Consider the following 19,114-nt stretch of genomic DNA (forward strand, 5'->3'; position numbering starts at 1 on the left):
GAATTTACTGAGACTCTTTTTGTGGCCTAGTATGTGGTCTATTCTGGAGAATGTTCCATGTGCACTTGAGAAGAATGTGTATCCTGTTGCTTTTGGATGTAGAGTTCTGTCGATGTCTATTAGGTCCATGTGCTCTACTGTGTTGTTCAGTGCTTCCGTGTCCTTACTTATTTTCTGCCCGGTGGATCTATCCTTTGGGGTGAGTGGTGTGTTGAAGTCTCCTAGAATTAATGCATTGCAGTCTATTTCCCCCTTTAGTTCTGTTAGGATTTGTTTCACATATGCTGGTGCTCCTGTGTTGGGTGCATATATACTTAGAATGGTTATATCCTCTTGTTGGACTGAGCCCTTTATCATTATGTAGTGTCCTTCTTTATCTCTTGTTACTTTCTTTGTTTTGAAGTCTATTTTGTCTGATATTAGTACTGCAACCCCTGCTTTCTTCTCGCTGTTGTTTGCCTGAAATATGTTTTTCTATCCCTTGACTTTTAGTCTGTACATGTCTTCGGGTTTGAGGTGAATTTCTTGTAAGCAGCATATAGATGGGTCTTGCTTTTTTATCCATTCATTACTCTGTGTCTTTTGATTGGTGCATTCAGTCCATTAACATTTAGGGTGACTATTGAAAGATATGTACTTATTCCCATTGCAGGCTTTAAATTCGTGGTTACCAAAGGTTCAAGGTTAGCCTCTTTAGTATCTTACTGCCTAACTTAGGTCGCTTATTGTGCTGTTATATACACTGTCTGGAGATTCTTTTCTTCTCTCCCTTCTTATTCCTCCTCTTCCATTCTTCATATGTTGGGTGTTTTGTTCTGTGCTCTTTCTAGGAGTGCTCCCATCTAGAGCAGTCCCTGTAAGATGTCCTGTAGAGGTGGTTTGTGGGAAGCAAATTTCCTCAGCTTTTGCTTGTCTGGGAATTGTTTAATCCGACCATCATATTTAAATGATAGTCGTGCTGGATACAGTATCCTTGGTTCAAGGCCCTTCTGTTTCATGGCATTAAATATATCATGCCATTCTCTTCTGGCCTGTAGGGTTTCTGTTGAGACGTCTGACGTTAGCCTGATGGATTTTCCTTTATAGGTGACCTTTTTCTCTCTAGCTGCCTTTAAAACTCTTTCCTTGTCCTTGATCTTTGCCATTTTAATTATTATGTGTCTTGGTGTTGTCCTCCTTGGATCCTTTCTGTTGGGGGTTCTGTGTATTTCCGTGGTCTGTTTAATTATTTCCTCCCCCAGTTTGGGAAAGTTTTCAGCAATTATTTCTTCCAAGATACTTTCTATCCCTTTTCCTCTCTCTTCTTCTTCTGGTACCCCTATAATACGGATATTGTTCCTTTTGGATTGGTCACACAGTTCTCTTAATATTGTTTCATTCCTGGAGATCCTTTTATCTCTATGTCAGCTTCTATGCGTTCCTGTTCTCTGGTTTCAATTCCATCAATGGCCTCTTGCGTCCTATCCATTCTGCTTATAAACCCTTCCAGAGTTTGTTTCATTTCTGCAATCTCCTTTCTGGCATCTGTGATCTCCTTCCGGAATTCATCCCTTAGCTCTTGCGTATTTCTCTGCATCTCTGTCAGCATGTTTATGATTCTTATTTTGAATTCTTTTTCAGGAAGACTGGTTAGGTCTGTCTCCTTCTCTGGTGTTGTCTGTGTGATCTTTGTCTGCCTGTAGTTTTGCCTTTACGTCGTGATAGGAATAGTTTGCAGAGCTGGGATGAGTGACGGCTGGAAGAACTTCCCTTCTTGTTGGTTTGTGGCCCTCCTCTCCTGGGAGAACAGCGACCTCTAGTGGCTTGTGCTGGGCAGCTGCGCGCAGACAGGGCTTCTGCTTCCTGCCCGGCTGCTATGGAGTTAATCTCCGCTGTTGCTGTGGGCGTGGCCTGGCTCGGGCAGCTACTCCAAAATGGTGGAGTCGCGTTGGAGCAGGAGCGGCTGGGAGGCTATTTATCTCCGTAAGGGGCCTCCCTGCTCCCTGCAGCCCAGGGGTTAGGGTGCCCAGAGATCCCCAGATTCCCTACCTCTGGATTAAGTGTCCCACCCTGCCCCTTTAAGACTTCCAAAAAGCACCCGCCAAAACAAAACAACAACCACAAAAAAAAAAAAAAAATTTTTTTAATTTAAAAAATAAATAAATAAATAAATAATGGTCGCTTGTTTTTCTTTATTCTCCAGCGCCAGCCTCAGGCATCTGCTCACCGGTCTTGCTGCCCTGTTTCCCTAGTATTGGGGTCCCTATCCCTTTAAGACTTCCAAAAAGCGCTCGCCAAAACAAAACAGAAAAAAAAAAAATGGCTGCTCACTTTTCTTATGTCCTCCAGTGCCAGGCCTCCGGTACCCTCTCACTGTTCTTGCTGCCGTATTTCCCTAGTATCCAGGGCCCCGTGCACGCACTGTGTCTGCGCTCTGGTCCGGATGGCTGGGGCTGGGTGTTCGGCAGTCCTGGGCTCCGTCTCCCTCCCGCTCTGCCTGCTCTTCTCCCTCCGGGAGCTGGGGGGGAGGGGCGCTCGGCTCCCGCGGGGCCGGGGCTTGTATCTTACCCCCTTCGCGAGGCGCTGGGTTCTCTCAGGTGCGGATGTGGTCTGGACATTGTCCTGTGTCCTCTGGTCTCTATTCTAGGAAGAGTTGTCTTTGTTATATTTTCATAGATATATGTTGTTTTGGGAGGAGATTTCCGCTGCTCTACTCACGCTGCCATCTTGGCTACACCAAGACTTTCTCCTTAATGGCTTTTTAAATTCCATCCTAAAACACCTTAACAAATCAACTCAAATGGAAATCTTTACATATGGGGAATTATCGGAGGGTCAGTTTAGCCATAGAAAAGGTTGTTATCCTATCATTTGAATATCACAGAGAAGAATAACAAGACTATGAATGATTTTTTTTTTCTCTCATTTGGAAATTATTAGTAGACTTCCGTTTGTTGCATTGAGAAATAAGAGAAGAAAATATGAGGTTACAGCAAACCCATATGGCCAGCAGGAAAATCCTATTTAATTGCTTTATTGCCAGAAATGTTAAATCACTTCCTGAGGATACAGTTCAAATGAAACACATGGCAGCTATTAACAAAAACCCCTAATGAATTCAAAAATATGCTTTTTATGGGAGCTTTCTCATAAGCAACAGTCATGCATGTTATTTAAACTGCATGCGTTTGGTATTTTAATTCCTTAAAGGTTTTGTGAACACCTATTCTGTACCAGACCATGCAGCCAGCCTGCATGGAATGTTTTCTTCTGAGCCCAGGAACAGATATAACACTGTGGGAGCCCGTATGTAGCCACGCCTCTTCTCAGAAGTCAAAAGCCAGGAGAATCTCCTGACCAGTACCTCGTTCCCCAGCATTCGGTGCCCAAGAAAGCCATTCCATTTCCACCTGGGTGATACTTGACTATCTACCATCTTCCTGCTGCTTTTGATGCCACCCCTGTAGCGGTGCTAATCGTTGCCATCTAGCATCCACTGCGTGGAACTAACCGTTGTCTTTCCCGTATCTTCTTCAGTTGGATTGTGAATTCCACAAAGGAAACCTTGCCAAGGGTTTTTGAATGTAGGATAATGTGAGGCATGTAATGAAGAGTCAACAAATAACTTTAATTAATTGAAAATGAAGTGTCAGCATTTAAAAAAATGTATTCATAAACCATTTATAGAGAGACACTTCTCCCTCAAGTTCTAAGGTAAATCAGCTGAGGGACGTCCAGCGGTTATTACTGTGTGGTTTTACTTTAAAAAAGAAGTTATAGAATTATGGGTGTATTAAACTTTGACTTTCCTTTCTCTATATCATAATATGGCTATTGAAGTTATCTGATGGAAGTGAGCTTTGGGAGCTTAAAGAATCGTGCAGAATATGGTGGGATTCTAAAGTAATCGGCATTGGGTACATGAAGTCTTGACGTTGGCTTTATGGAGGCTAATACATGTCTGCTTCCTAGTACAGCTCACGGATTCGTATGCATGGTTGTTTATACACTTTGCAATCAAATAGAACAAATATGGAAAAGGCCTGTCACTGGTCACCTTGTGATTTGGGGCAAGACATGCAATTTGTGTTAAATGCCCTAAGCTAAAAGAAGAGAGACCTTACTTAGGTACCTTCTAAATATCCTGTGCAGATACTGCCACACTGAAACTTAATGGCCTAAATCCATGTCTCATCCTGGGACCTCTCCAAATCCTTCTTCTCCTTCATTTCAAAACTGATTAGTATTTTGAAATGAGTGTTAGTGACCCCAGAGGCCAACATGGCAGTGGCTGTGTTCTGGCTTCCGTTACCGACCGTGACCTTGCAAGAGTTACTTGACTCTCCAGGGTGTCATGGGGTTATTCTAAGAATTGAGTGAGTTTATGCAGGAAAAAGCTTATAACAATACCTTGTAAATACTGAGAACTTAGTACGTGTTAGCTATTCTTGTACTGAGGTATTTTCTCCATGAACATCTTTGAATTGACTATCACCAACCTTTACAATCTTATCAATGAAAGGGTTTCTGTTTTGATTTTTGTTGTTGTTTTATATGCTTGTCACAAAACAGAAAATTTGATTTAAAAGCCCTGATCTCCAGTCAGGGGGGAAAATCCAGGGGCTAGGCTTAACAGATAATACATAGGATGGATTTCATTCCATTTTTAAGGTCTTTCCAAGAAAAGACACATAGAAATCAAACAAACATCTCCAAAACTGTATGATAACTTATAAAGGGAGGAGATGGCTTTCCTGTAGAATCAGAGCTCTTCTTGAAGCAAAGGGAAAATTGGATTCCCCTGCTTTATGTGAAAAGATGCTTGGGAACCTGGCTAAGCCCACACAATCCCTCTGCGGCCTGGTCTCTGGGCATGATGCTCCACCCTGCCACCTGGTAGTCTCTTCACACTGCATCTTTTCCAGGGTGCAGAGTCAATGTTCATACCCAGAGGCCAAGAAGTGAACAACTTAATGTAGGTAGAGATTAAGTCAAACTGTGCTTCTACTATAGACCGATCTTGCCAAAACAAAACCCCTCTATTTTTAATCCATAAGAAGATTTTTTCCTATTTGAAAACTGTATCAATCTCCAAATCCTGTGAAATCCAAAGGCATGGCTCGCAGCTGGAATCAGTAAGTCACAAAGTGATCAGTTATCTTGATATTTGATATTTGTGGAAATGAAGACTGAAGCTACTTCATAGGGTGACCTCCAGCGGGGGTACACATACGCCTTCCTCTCCCCTGCCCCTTCTGTCACACACACACACTCACCCAACAAAATCAACTACCCATTCAAGCCGATGTCTCTTATCCAAACTCTGCGGACTTTGTCCCCCAAAGAGGGGAAAGTCATCCCTAGTAGGTGTCTTGTTTGGTCACTGGCTGTGGGACAGAAGGTGTCACAAATCTTTGGGTCAAATGGATTTAAGGCCTGCAGTCAGTACAAGTCAGTATCAGTACCCTCCTGCTAACTATATAACACATGAATAACTGAAGTAAATGGGAACCAGAAGTTCAATGTCCTTAATTATTTTAGAGCGTCCATGAAGAGTAGAACAAGGCATTCACACTTTAAGGTCTTTTGGCATCTCATTCTGAGCTCTTACAAAATGGGAATCTGAGACTTGAAGGGACAGGCTAGAGATTAGAAATGTCCAGAAACAGACCAAACAATTTACTTGTCCTACCTTCTAAATCAGGACAAAGAAAATGAACTACAAAAATTCTACCCCAATCCAGAGTGGTTTTTGTCTTATTTATTGCCAGTGTGTTTTAAGGATAATAGGAGTCTGTCTTCAGAGAAGAAAACAATTACTTGATGGTTTACAGTTATGATAGCTGAAACTAGTAACCTTCCCGAGAGTTCCACACTCTGATTTTTCTTTTTTTTTTTTTCAGCTTCATTGAGGTATAATTAGTCAATAAAGTTGTAAGACATTTAAAGTGTACATTGTGATGATTTGATATATGTATGTGATGTACATTATGAAAGGATTCCCACCATCTAGTTAATTAACATATCCATCATCTCATATTTATCATTTCAAGCAAGAATATTTAAGTTCTACTCTCTTAGCAGATAGCAATTATATAAGACAGTGTTAGCAATGGGGTCACTGTGATTGTCTTTCATCTTCCATCTTACAGCTGAAAGTTTGTACCCTTTTATCAATCTCTCCCTTTTCCCCTACCCTCCCATCCCTAGCAGCCACTTCTCTGCTCTGATTCTGAGTTGCACCTTCTTTTTTTTGGATTGCACATAAAAATGATACCAATGCAATATTTGTCTTTGGCTTATTTCACTTGGAAAATACCTTCAAGGTCCTAAATATTATTGCAAATGGCAGGATTTCCTTTTTTCTGATGCCTGAATAATATTCCTGTGTGTGTGTGTGTGTGTGTGTGTGTGTGTGTGTGTGTGTGTGTGTGTGTGTGTGTGACATCTTTCCTCATTCATCTGTTGATGGGCACTCAAGTCATTGCCATACCCTGGCTATTGTGAATAATGCTGCAGTGAGCATGTGACTACAGATACCTCTTGAGATCCTCTTTTCATTTCCTTTGGATATATGTCCAGAAGTAGGGTTGGTGGATCATACTTTTACTTTTTTTGAGGAGCCTCCATATTCTTTCCCACAGTGGCTGCACCAGTTTACATTCCCACCAACAGTGCACGAGGGCTCCCTTTCCTCCACTGCCTTCCCTACGTTTGTTATCTCTTATCTTTTTGATGATAGCCATTCTAACAGGTATGAGGTACTATCTCACTGTGGTTTTGCTTTGCATTTCCCTGATGATTAGTGATGTGGAGCATCTTTTCATGTGTCTATCGGCCATCTGTATGTCTCCTTGGAAAGATGTCTATTCAGGTCCTCTGAGCTCTCATTTTTCTATTTGTCAGGTTCCATTTAATTTTTGCTCCAATTATAGTACTTCATTTTATTCCCAGTAATGTTGTTTGATATTTCTTTCCAGTAATAGCAGAATTTTGAGGCTTTTGCTTTCTTTTTCAGGCTGTTCCAGGTATTTCAGAGAAGGAAAAGGCTGGTAAGTTGGCATTTGTTTGTGTTTTCCTTCCTATCTAGTTTAGAATAAAATTCCATCTTCAGGTAGACACTTCATGAAATACCTAAAATGCATAAATCTCATTACTTTGGACAAATGTTGACTCCCTGAAAATAAGTGTTTTGCTCAAAATATAAGAAAAAATGGTTTCCTGACATAAGACGACATTGTGTCCGAATAACAAGTGTGCTGCTTGTAGCCTCACGTGTAACAGTAACCACACCTTTTATCTTGAGGAAGAAAACTGTGCGATTCAGTGTATCAGGACAGGGTCTTTGGAAATCAGTTGTTGATAATTATCAAGATTGAATTTTTAATCTTATGTAGCATATTTAGCAGGCATAGAAAAAGATGTCTTTGTTTAAAACTGACACTATATCATCAAAAATATAATCATGAAGCAGTATTAATAATTGTATTGGAGAAAAAAAGTTATATTTTTTATGCTCTGTGCTATAACTACTTAACAGTATCATGAGAAATGAATTAGGACTGAAGAGAAACCTGGGAATATGAAAAATTAGACTTGGATTGAGAGATTATATGTGCTTCTAAAAAATCTTCTGATCTTGCTCAACATCTTTTTATATTTTCTAGGTAATAATATTAATCTTTTAAAAAACAGATTAAGGGTGCATTAAGAAACTGGAAGCACATCACTTAGCTCTTAGACATTTGTGATTTTTAAGAGCCATATTAAAAGTTTATAGTATCATCTAAAGGTGATATCCTGACTTCAGCTAATTTTACACAAAAGCATTAAAGTTTGACATGATTTTTATATGGGAGATGTTCTCTTTCTAAGTTACTTATCTTAATTTTGCTGCTAGATTTTTTTCACAGAAAAGTTTTCATGGCTTGTATCCTTCCATGAGCTAAACTTTTCTGTCGTGTTTATGCTGTGTCTGATTTTCTCACTCTAATATGTTGAAAGGTAACCCTTTAGAATTGAAGGAAAATATTGAACCAGTATCATGTATCGGTTAAAGAGAACACCCGCTCAGTTTAACAATGCAGTAGTAAGACGTGGATTAATAGCAGGTACTAACGGAATCCAAGTTATAGTCCTAGGGCTCTAATGCCATAAATAGTTGTGTTTACTGTCTAGTTAGGACAAGAAATAAATAGTTAAGTGAACATTTACATCACAAAGAAAAAGAAACTTCGCCAAAGTCATGCTTTTATCTTGGGTTGTGACATTTTCCGTCATTCCCAAGACTATCTGCAATTTAAACAAAGTATATAACAGAGCAAAGTTGTCATCTTATTCCAGAATATCAGCAAATTCTCCCAGACCCCAAAGAGAAACTTAGGATGTGAATTCTTAGCTGGTGGAAAAGGGTAAGAAAGCCTGGAAATGCCCGCGTATGAGGGAATGGAGAGGCCGAGTTCTCTTCTCCCTCGGCCGCTTCAGTGACTTCACTTTGATACGGAGAAGCCCATCAGTTTATCAGGCCTCTCAAAGATTTTAAAGATATTATTATTTTAAAAAACAAACAGAGAGCATGGGTATAATGTAACCACCACCTGTTATCATACTCTTGGGAATTTTTCATCTCGAGAACAACAAAACAAAAAACCATGAAAATAATTGTGACTGTTTAATGTTCTCTTTGGATCATATCTCTATAGCTGGAGCACAAATGAAAAGAGTTGATCAATTCCATTCATAGAGGTTTTGCAGGATGATCCATGAAAAGTAGGATCCATCAATGGATAGATAACCTACCCAGGCCCTGGGGGGCCCCATCCCCTCTGCTTAACTCAGGATGCCCTGATCTGAGCAGAACCTGGCTTCTGTATATTAAAATATTAGAATCATAGGAATTTACTCCAGAATGGATTTTGATTTAGATTTCTTGAATGTTTTGATTTGTTCAGGGGGAAATATAATTTTGTTTGATAAAATAAATACAAGAGACAAATACTTTCTTTTTAAATCAGTGAATTTATGCATTGAGATAAAGCCTATATTGAATATTTTACGAGTAATGGTAACAGATTTGAAAATTCATAAAAGAATATGATTCATTTCCAAAGTTTTCAGGGACCATAATAGTCCAAGCAGTCTAATTCTTATATTTCTAAGCTTTAATATACCCTATTTAAAATATAAAAAATATTTTGAGTTTTATATACAAATAGGAATCTCTTTATTCTTCTTTTTGAATTTCTATTTTTAAACTCTGCTAGACAAAGAACCAGCAAGGAAGATAGGGGACCCGACTCAATCTTCTGGGGGTTAATTGACCTCTTAAATAGGATTAAGCTTCAGTCGCACCCCTAAGGCCTGTCATTTTTTTTTTCTGTCTTGCTAAGTGAAGTAGCCTATTGTTCCTTATTAAGAAAGTCTATTTTTAATCTGTGTGACCTCTCATCCAAGCCAACTGGAACCAAGTCCAGCAGGCTGTGAAGCTCCAAACAAAATCATTTGGGGCACATTCCATTAATAATTCTTGGGTCGCCGTTGTGTGGTTGTCCTGTGTGGGCTCTAAGTGGCCCCTTTCTATTCCGATCCAGGTTGCTGTATGAGCACAGCCGGGCGGAATCAGTTCTGCTGCTGGTCTCCCGCCTTGTGATGACAGAAACTCCAAGGGGAGGCCCTTCTCAAACAGCCCCCCGTCGGCTCATTCATCCCAAATGCTTCCTCACCAGCAGCATACCCTAGGCATCATCCTGGGTCCTGCCAAGAAGGCAGTTAGGAAGAGGGCATTGTCCTCGCCCAGACGGGACCCAGACTCCAGCTGAGAATATTCCATTAGGCCAGCATCCTCCTTTTCCTCCTCTCAATTGAGGGTTTCTTAACCACCATACTCAGAAAGCTTTCCAGAAAAAGAATCAAATAAAAGCTATTATTTCCAAGAGCCTCTGTATCAAGCAGGTGCATTCTCAAGATCTTAAATAGAGTCCCATTAACTTGTTTTTCTTAAAAATCGGAATTAATCACCCAAGTTTCAATTTGTGTAATTATATCCAACACGCAGTATTTTCACATTGCATCCCTCACGCCACCAGCGTGTGCAGGCCTCAGACGAGTGGGCCGGATGTCCACAGTACATTCTCCCACAGCTGTGCTTCCTAACTGTGCAGCCTTGAGCAAGTCACTTCAGCTCCTCATTTTCCCATTTCTAGAGAATAAATAATGAAGCTGCCACGTGGTCACAAGGCAGCTGTGCTCGGCACAGAGCAGGCCCTAAAAATAGTAACTGTCTTTTACAGTTAATTACTGGTGCCTGTACCCACCACAGGTACAAGCCACATAGAAGCGAGCATGTTAGCGCCACCTTGTCTGCTCCGAGGGCTCCTCCGTGCTTCCTCAGGGCGCCAAGGAACAGCTGAGCAGCTGCCCATGTGGAGGAAACAGACTGCTCTCCCCATAAGCCTCCGAGTGAGTTAATTCAGATGGAGGTTATCACAGTATAGGCAGAGACTGTCATATTTTAACCTCTCATTAGAAATGCTTGTCTCAGGGTGAAATTCTCTGAGATTTTTTTCCAAAAGATTGGTCCCTGAGCAATGTATACCTTGCATCCCATTTTCCTAGGACTCCATTATGCCCTGTATCCCTAGTCCCTCTGGAACTGGGTCCTGTCCACCCAGCTCCCAGCCTCCCTCCCTCCCCTCCTGCACACCCCGTCACCACCGCTTTATAACTGTCCCTTATCCGCTCCCTGCCTTTGCAGCAGTGCAGCCCTCCGCTTTCCACTGCACTTTCCCAACAGTGCCCAGAACTGGTTTGCCTGCCTTAACCTATCATTACGTCCGTCCGCGTTCTGCACTGTCACCAGAGTTATCTTTGAAAGGACCACGCGATCCTATCAATGCCTGCTTCAGCATTTTCTTTATCTCCCTACTGTCTATGAGATGGGGTCAAACCTTCCTGCCTGACATACCTGGACATTTGTAGTCTAGATGTGGTAGAATTTTATGTACTGGGTATGTCCCTATTACCTCTCAGATCCGCCCTCCTCCCTACTCCTCCCCAGCAGTGTGTCCTGGAGGCTGACCAGCATGGACAGAATCAGTGGGCCACCCTCCTGTTTTCCCTGTCAGCCCGAGAGGACCAAAGCAGGATCCCGGGGCAGGGGGTTGGGGAGAGCAGTAGAACTGCGAGAGGTGATTTGTGCCACCTGCTGCCATCCTAGGAGTCACTGTTGGCCCCGGCTAGGTCCACACAAGTTTTCAGGTTCTGACAGTCATTCTCTCCTCTTGCCCTTGTAATTTCCCTACACCTTTACAGATAATTCTGTTACTAAAGTCCCCTCAGTTTACCCAGGGTGCCATTTGTTTCCTGTTAGGATTCTCGCTTATAAATACCTATCAATATTTTTTCTTCTTTCTGTTCCTTTGTGTTTTGATTTGGGCAGCCTTAACCCAGAACCCCTTCTAACTCTATATTGTTCTACTTCTATCTAGATTATGCAACTGCCTTTTTAAAAATGTAGATGATACAGACACAGGAGAAGAAAGAAAGAAATGGCTTATTCAGGACAAAAAATATATGAACCATGTTTTTCTTCCTCTTTAATGAATATAACTTCATTTAATTGCACGGGGGAGAAAACTGTCAACCCTTATGATTTAGAATGTGTTCTCCATTGCATAGAAGCATGTAAATTAGAAAATTAGCATTGCGTATCAGGCATGAAAATGTGACTCCCAGAGCATATTTAAAAAGTAATATAGTCATATGAAATATCTCATTCTAAAATTAAATCATAGAACACCCTGCAAATTTTCCCAGGCTAGGTGGCAGCGCATGGAAAATAGACGATTATCATTAGCCAAAAATGGCTTTGTTTTGCCATTTCCGTGTTTTCTTAGATCCCCCAGTACTGCCTCCTTAATGAATTACTTTCCAGGCAGTGTTAGGCATAGATTTTTCTGTGCTCCTGGAAAACTCTCTGTGTTTCCATTATAGTCTTATTATCTTCTTTTGCTCTGTGTCCATAAGCTTTTCTAGATCAGGAATACTGTCTCTGTGCACCCTATAATTAAAACAGTTATTAGCACATAGTAAGTGCTCTATAAATACATGTTAACCAATAAATTATAATTACACAGATGCTTTGGCTTCAGTCTTAATGATTTAGAGTTTATATGGTTCTAAAACTTTATTCAACTTCCCCCCACCTCCCAAACTCCCTCCATTACTCCTGCTTCCCCCATGACTGCCAAATATCCCAGTTAGATAATTAATTAATGGTGTGACTTGGGAAACCATCCCGTGCAAATGCTTAAAGGGCACCATTGAGAAAGATGATTTAGAATCTGTCTTTGGTTGCATTCCTTGGTCATTTCCTTAAATGTTTGTTGTCCTGCCTCTAGGTTATTTAGTTGGCAGAAAATGTTAAAAATCAAGATAATGAATAATTATAGCCTGAAACGCTTGTGAAAGATAGCTTTCAGAAGCATATAACAGACTCACAGTCTCTGCAGCTTTGTGTTGTAGCTAAAGGCAGAACCTAGAAATCAAACACCCCTTTGTGACAAATGTGTGAGGGGAAAAATCAGGGTTTTCATAATTTCATTCCAAGCCCCTTGTAAACACACTAAATAACAAAGCCCAGACGTGCTGCCTTTTGGTATTAATTTTCTTGGCTGCCTTTGATCACTGGGAAGTGAAATGCAGATGAAAAAAATAAAACTGCATTGCAAAGAAACTCTCTCCTTTTCCAGAGTGATCACTATTGCTTCGATACAGTTGGAATCTATTCCACTCTGAGTCATGTTCCAATATCGATGGATCCAAGAAGATTGAATGAAAAAGAAAAACAAAAATAAGGCTGCTGTATTTTATTTCAGAGTTCTCCCTTGAAAGACTCTGCCCTGTTTTATGTTTCTTTTTAGTACAGATCAGACCGGATTTAGTCTGCTCACTGCCTAGACTGGAAGCACTTTAAAAGATAGAATTTTATTTCGTTCAGCACCACTCCTGAGGCCAACATTATGGTAGTTGTTTGATGTTTGGTAAATGAATGAAGAAATGCAATCTTTTAAAACTCAGCAAATGCTTTACTCTATACATATAATACTCCCAAAGCCAAATGTAGAATCTTATCATTGTCTTCTAAGTGCAACACTTTCTGTAACTGCAAAGACCCCTGGCTGTTTTACAGGGTCCAGCAGGATCTGAAAATTTTGTCTTTATCTGGCCAGGCTGGGCTTTGGCCAACATTCCAAATTCTTATTCCCTTTCAGTCTCAGAAAATGAATTTCATTATTTTTATATTAATGACTTATAAATACTCACTTGCTTCACTTTTCTTCGTATTATGGTCTCCAATTTGCCTGCTTTTTTATAAGAAAGGAATTTGGGGTATGCCCACATATAACCTCTCAGTTTCTCCGAAACCTAATGTAAACTAATCCATGAAAAGCTGGCTGTGGTTGACTGGGCTTTTGGGATGAAATACATTAGCTTTCAGGTAACAAGGAATTCATGAAAAATATAAGTAAGCTATTCTTAAATGCCAAAGATCTTGACTTCGTAGGACGTTTTTCAATACAGGTAATTTTTAAATCTAATTCTAAGTATTCGATTGGAATTTCATTTATAACCAAGCTGGTAAAGCAAATCTACTCCACCACCAGAACCAAGCAAACATATTTCCTTTTCTTCTCAGTTATATTTCAAGCAACATGGGTAAGTGATAAGTTCTCTTTTAACAACCTCCGACTCAAATGTTACCTCCTACGCTTGTAGTGTCCTTCCCAGGTCTGAATCGCTGAAGGTGGCTGTATCTTTCTGAGGCATTTAGTGACACTCATGATGTGTTTCTGTTCATGAATTATCTGCCATATCAGGCTCTGAGCCCCTTGAAAGTGTGAACCCCCCATTTCATCTTTGTCAGCCCACACTCAGTGTGGTATCTTACATAAGCAGATACCCAAGACATAGTTATGAATCAATCCATTTGTTTGACATACCAAACAACTCATACAGGCACCTATTTAATCCCCAGTCTTATCAATGGACATAATTTTTCACAATATTTGACAAACTTGAAATTTCTTCCTCCAAAAAGTCTTGTGCATACTTTGCACATGAAGAGGTGGCTATGAACTGCCAGTGAAGGTTAAAGGAGACAGTTTTGCATTTCAGTATTTTACTTGACATTGACCTCTTGTCAGTAGAAAAATTAGTCATTTTCAGTCTTCCTGAAAGAAAGATGGTTTATGAAAAGGTTCCTTTCTACCAAGTTGATTTACAAAGCAATAGGAGAACTTTCAGTTAGGTTGAAAATCATATCTGATCATTTCTTAGATGCCTTCACATATTTGCCTTTAAAGAGTTCCCATTTGACTACCACATTTTCTTCTAATAATAGATAGTAATGGCCATGCTTATAGGATAAATTAAAATTGCCAAGATCTGAAGAGGGAGGATTTATTTCTGTCTTCCTCCTATATGAAATGGCTGGAAAGAGATATTTTAAAAATAAGTACATAAATCATGATTTCCCAGTGCAGTTTGCAGCTCAGTTACTTTTATTAGTAATATGAAGATATACGTAAGTATGTACCCATAAGATAATTGTACGTTGTTTCTAATTTCTTTGGAGATGTGCATTTACCTCAGAAAGGTACATAAAGCAAGGTATTTCTTTGACTTGTCTGAGTAGGAAGTGACCTTCAACTCTGCTGGGATAATTATACTTTTTTGCTTCCACTGATTTGAAGGACTTGGACTTATTTTTCTATAGGCAAAAACTTGAGAGCAGTAACTCCTCCGCATGGATCCATAAACATTTCTATTGTAGAATTAAAATATCATTTTGAGATATGGCTTATCTAAGTGGGAAGTCTCAGACAGATATTACCAACCATAACAAATGTACTGATGCTCAAGAAAAGGCCAGTGCCCATTCTGTTGTGTAAAGGCTGTAAAGAACATCAGTCTGGCTGTTTCAGGGGAGTGGAACATGGATTTAAGAAGCTATTTGTCCTAAAAACTGTAAATATCTCATAGAATTTTCTAACCATTGAGCCTCCCAGAAAACACATTCCAGTGGCTCCCAAATGTGAATATTATAAACTTCTTCTTAATGTTCAATCAGTTCTCTCCTGAGGATTTAAGGAAATAAATAAATGGAAGATAACAGTAATAAATAAATCATCACATCTTTAATTTACCTCCCTTAATGTGAGTCTATGGTCTTCTTGGATATATTTATCCAAATACTTTTCCTGCTATGCTGTGATTTCCTGAAAGGCAGGTGTTTTCCTTGCACCTGTGTAATGCCAGCCTCTTTGAAGGTTTTTGACTCGATTTTTGTGGATTGAATGGATAATAATAGCAAGCATTTACTCTGTGCCTGCACTTTCATAAGCACTTTATAGATATGAACTCGTGTAGTCCCCTAGCAACCCTGTAAGGCAGGGGTTATTGTTTTCTGCATTATAGAGATGAGGAACTGAGACTCAAGAGATGTGTCCTAAATACCCAAAGTCATACTGTGGGATTCAAAACAAGCAATATAGATAAAATGCATGTTCTTACCCACTAAGCGGTATGAGAAAGTTAAATGCCAAGACTCGGCAAGCTGACAAATTCTTCCATAATCTGAATTCCCTTCCTTTCCAACCTTGTCTCCCATCCTCCTCTGGCTCACCCCTCCCACTTAGCCATGGTAGCAGCCTCACTTTTCTCCTGAATTTGCTTCTGCACAACTTGACCTTCACTCCTCCTGTTTCCCTTCCAGAAATTAATCTCCCAGCCCCGAAGGTCTCACTCGGCTCCCACCTTCTCCTTGGGATCTTCATGACAGCTCTTGCTCAGATTAACTTCATACTTTTTGAAATGATACATCTGTGTATTATATAGATCTGTGTACATATGATACATCTGTGTCCATATAGAATGTGTCCTACTCATATTCATATGTTAACTGTATGTGGATCCCACTGTCTGTTGAGTGTTTTGTCTCAGCCTTGCCTCCCCACAGTCGCTTAGCATGGTGCTGTGCACCTAACAGGGGTTTATTTATTTAATAAGTTGTTTTTTGAGTTGTTTTAGATTCATAGAAAAACTGCGTGGAAAGTACAGATCAAACTATATGACATTCTTTTAAATGCTAAACTGTGGATATAGTAAAAAGGTCAGAGGTTGCCAGAGATTGGGGAAATGAAGCATGAATTGGTGGGACACAGAGGATTTTTAGGACAGGGAAACTATTCTGTGTGATGTGGTAGTGGTACAGCGTGCAGTCTTTTCAGACTGTTGTCTTCACTTGGCAATATGTATTTAAGGTCCTCCATGTCTTTTCATGACTTGATAGCTCATTTCTTTTTAGTGCTGAATAATGCCCTATTGTTTGGGTATTCCATGGTTAAGAGATTATTAGTACATTTTAATGAAAATTTTTTTAAAACTCATTGATCATACAATACATCACATACTCCATTTACATTGACTTTTATCCTTTCTTCTTTGGGCAAAACAACTCTCTTAGCCATTAATTTTGATGACTTCATTTCTCTCCTTTGGAATTTCAAGTTTTCAAAAAAATTTACTACTAAATATATTATCAGCAGCTATTATTTATTGTGTACCTGCCATGTAGTCTCTGAGAAGAGAGCTAGGTACTTCCTCTACATTATCTTTAATACACGCTAAGCTACACAGTACCTGAATCTCTCTTGCTCCAGAGCAGATGATTTCTCTACTTCTTCATGCCTAAAATCACCATTTCTCCTCACCTCCAAGTGTTCTAATAAAAGTATGGCCCAAATCAGTAAAACTGTAAGTGTTAGTACAGTTGATATGATCTATTTCTGTCCTGATGCCTTTGCTCCTGAAGTTTCCTGTCCCCAAAATTCTGCTTTCTTTTCCCCCACATCACTCTTCCTTCAAGGATTCACTGGAGTGCCACCTTTTTGCACAAACCCTCTTCCAACTGCTGTAGTCTTCAGTGAACTCTTTGAATCAGATAGGTTCCACTGCGCATCTTAACTTCCATCCCTAAAAGGACATATCTGTGTTCTATGACTTAGTATTATTTTTTTACTTTAAAAAAATGACATATGTGGGGGCATTTGCAGGATTTTGTCCCCTAAAACCTTTAATGGCTGCATTCCAACTGTAAAGATGAAGACACTAACTTTCAAATCTATGCCAAACAAAAACCAGCCAGGTGGTGCAAAGGGGGACATAGGCTTTTCTTACTTTATGACTTTAGTAAAGCAGTAAACTAGTTAATTTATTATATCATGAAAACTTCCATTAGTTTGTAATATTTTTGAGCACCAAATTTGGGGGTCTGTAAAAAAAAAATGTCATCTCAGTCTATCTTGTGACCCTGACTCTGAGATGGTGCTCATCATTCTGCAGCTAATCAGGAGCCATTCTCCCAGATGGTCCATGACAGCAGACCATAAACAGAGAAGTGACCTCCCTCATCCTCACATTCAGGGAGCACGCTGGCCTTCCTGTGAGGCAGACAGGAGCGCTGTGACACAGGGTTGTTAGACACGTCTTTCCACATGGAGATATTACAACACACATACAAATATCTCCAGGAGTTCCAAGAACATTCCCCTCTAGAATGTAAGACAGTTTTTGAAAAATAACTGCAGATCACAGATATCAAGATACTTTCCTAAAGGAAACAAAATATAAAATTGCAGCAAAGTAGGTTTAGTTAGATTACAGATAGAAGTTAGAAGAGTCCATAGTTCTCAAATTTTTTTTTTTTCCTGGTAGAACCTAAGGGGGCCAAACCAACAGCACTGATCCGTAGAAGGAATTCCACATCTGGAAAATCTTTGCTCCATCTGGGGTAGCTCTTCAGCCTCTTGCTCTTTCTCTACCATTTCCCATGACTTCAGCTTACCTCGCTTTTGTTTTCTCTAGTGAAATTATGTAACTCTGAGGAGGTTGAGTGTTCTATTTTGTTTTGTTTTTAAAAGGAAAGAAAGCAAGGGAACACATCACAGTGCTTGTATGATCCTCTAGAACTTAGCCTTATTGGTCTTTCTTTAAGTGTCTACATAGGTGATGTAGACAGTAAAAATATATATCCAATCTATTCTATGGAATTATATTTCAGCAGTACCGTAGATAATGCTTTGGTTTTTATTGTAATGGATTTAATATTGGTCTTCATCTTCCAGTTTAAGAGTCTTATTTTGTTTGTCTCAAATAATAAGAGTATTATAGAACACATAAAGTACCTATCTAGATCACACTTAATATAATTAAGGAATAATGTTTACTGTGAATCTTTATCCCATTGAATCCCCTCCTCAAGCCTTAAATACGTTACATGGCATTGATGTTTAGGTTTTCTTTTCTTCTCTGTCCTTTCTCTTGGGAATCTCACCCAGCTAGAGATATGTCTACAGAATCTCCAGCTGTGATCACTCAGCCAAGCTACCTACCTCATTTCTAACCGACCCTGAGACTCCATCACAGGAATGCCTGCATTCCCCACATTCCGCACCTTCTGCCTCAGTGTCTTTGCCAATACCGGTGACCTTTTCCTAAAATTTCCTTTCATGCTATCTCCACATTTCCATATTTACCTCCTCTTTGAAGCCTGCCATAATCTCCACTCCTCTGAAACCAGCCCTTTTCTCCAGAACACTTGAATACCCTAATTGAAGTTTTCATAAGATTGTTATCCCTTTATGCCCTCTATTATGATTATGAAGGTTTATTTTCCCTATTAAATACTAAAATCCTTATCTAGTTTATCTTTGAATATCTTGTACATAAAGGATGCAATAATTTTTGATTAAAAGAAAAGTGGCATTTTTAATTTGAAATAAATCCATACCCTTTTAATGCATGGTTTGTTTAAACGTGCCTCGTAATTTTCTAGAGTACCTGTTTTAAAATTCAGATCCCTGGATGCCTCCAGACATGCTGAATTGGAAGGGAGGAGAAATCATTGAATTGTTTTGGAGATTTTATTAGTTTAAATAAATTGAATTTTTAAAAAATAAAGCAGCATAAATAATTCCATATGCAGACATGCTAGGGAGAGAAAAAGACAACAGAGACTATGCAATCATAATGGCAGTAAGCAGATTCACTCACATTCAATAAATAGATGTTTATT

The 19,114-nt window shown here is 39.6% G+C and overlaps 1 protein-coding gene and 1 non-coding gene across 4 annotated transcripts in view; both read left to right on the forward strand.

Moving 5' to 3' along the window:
- The window catches only part of DLC1 (DLC1 Rho GTPase activating protein), a 333,929-nt gene that overhangs the window by 157,385 nt on the left and 157,430 nt on the right, over positions 1-19,114 (forward strand). For all 3 annotated transcript variants that reach the window (XM_057505150.1, XM_057505151.1, XM_057505152.1), the window contains one exon: positions 6,998-7,031. In XM_057505150.1, coding sequence (XP_057361133.1) covers positions 6,998-7,031 — 34 coding nt within the window. The remainder of the gene's footprint in view (positions 1-6,997; positions 7,032-19,114) is intronic.
- LOC118917008 (small nucleolar RNA SNORA29) lies at positions 14,344-14,483 on the forward strand. The gene has a single exon (XR_005026634.2). It is a non-coding gene; the product is annotated as a small nucleolar RNA SNORA29 (small nucleolar RNA).

The sequence above is a fragment of the Manis pentadactyla genome, chromosome 7 (assembly GCF_030020395.1).
Source record: "Manis pentadactyla isolate mManPen7 chromosome 7, mManPen7.hap1, whole genome shotgun sequence".
Classification (NCBI taxonomy): Eukaryota; Metazoa; Chordata; class Mammalia; order Pholidota; family Manidae; genus Manis; species Manis pentadactyla.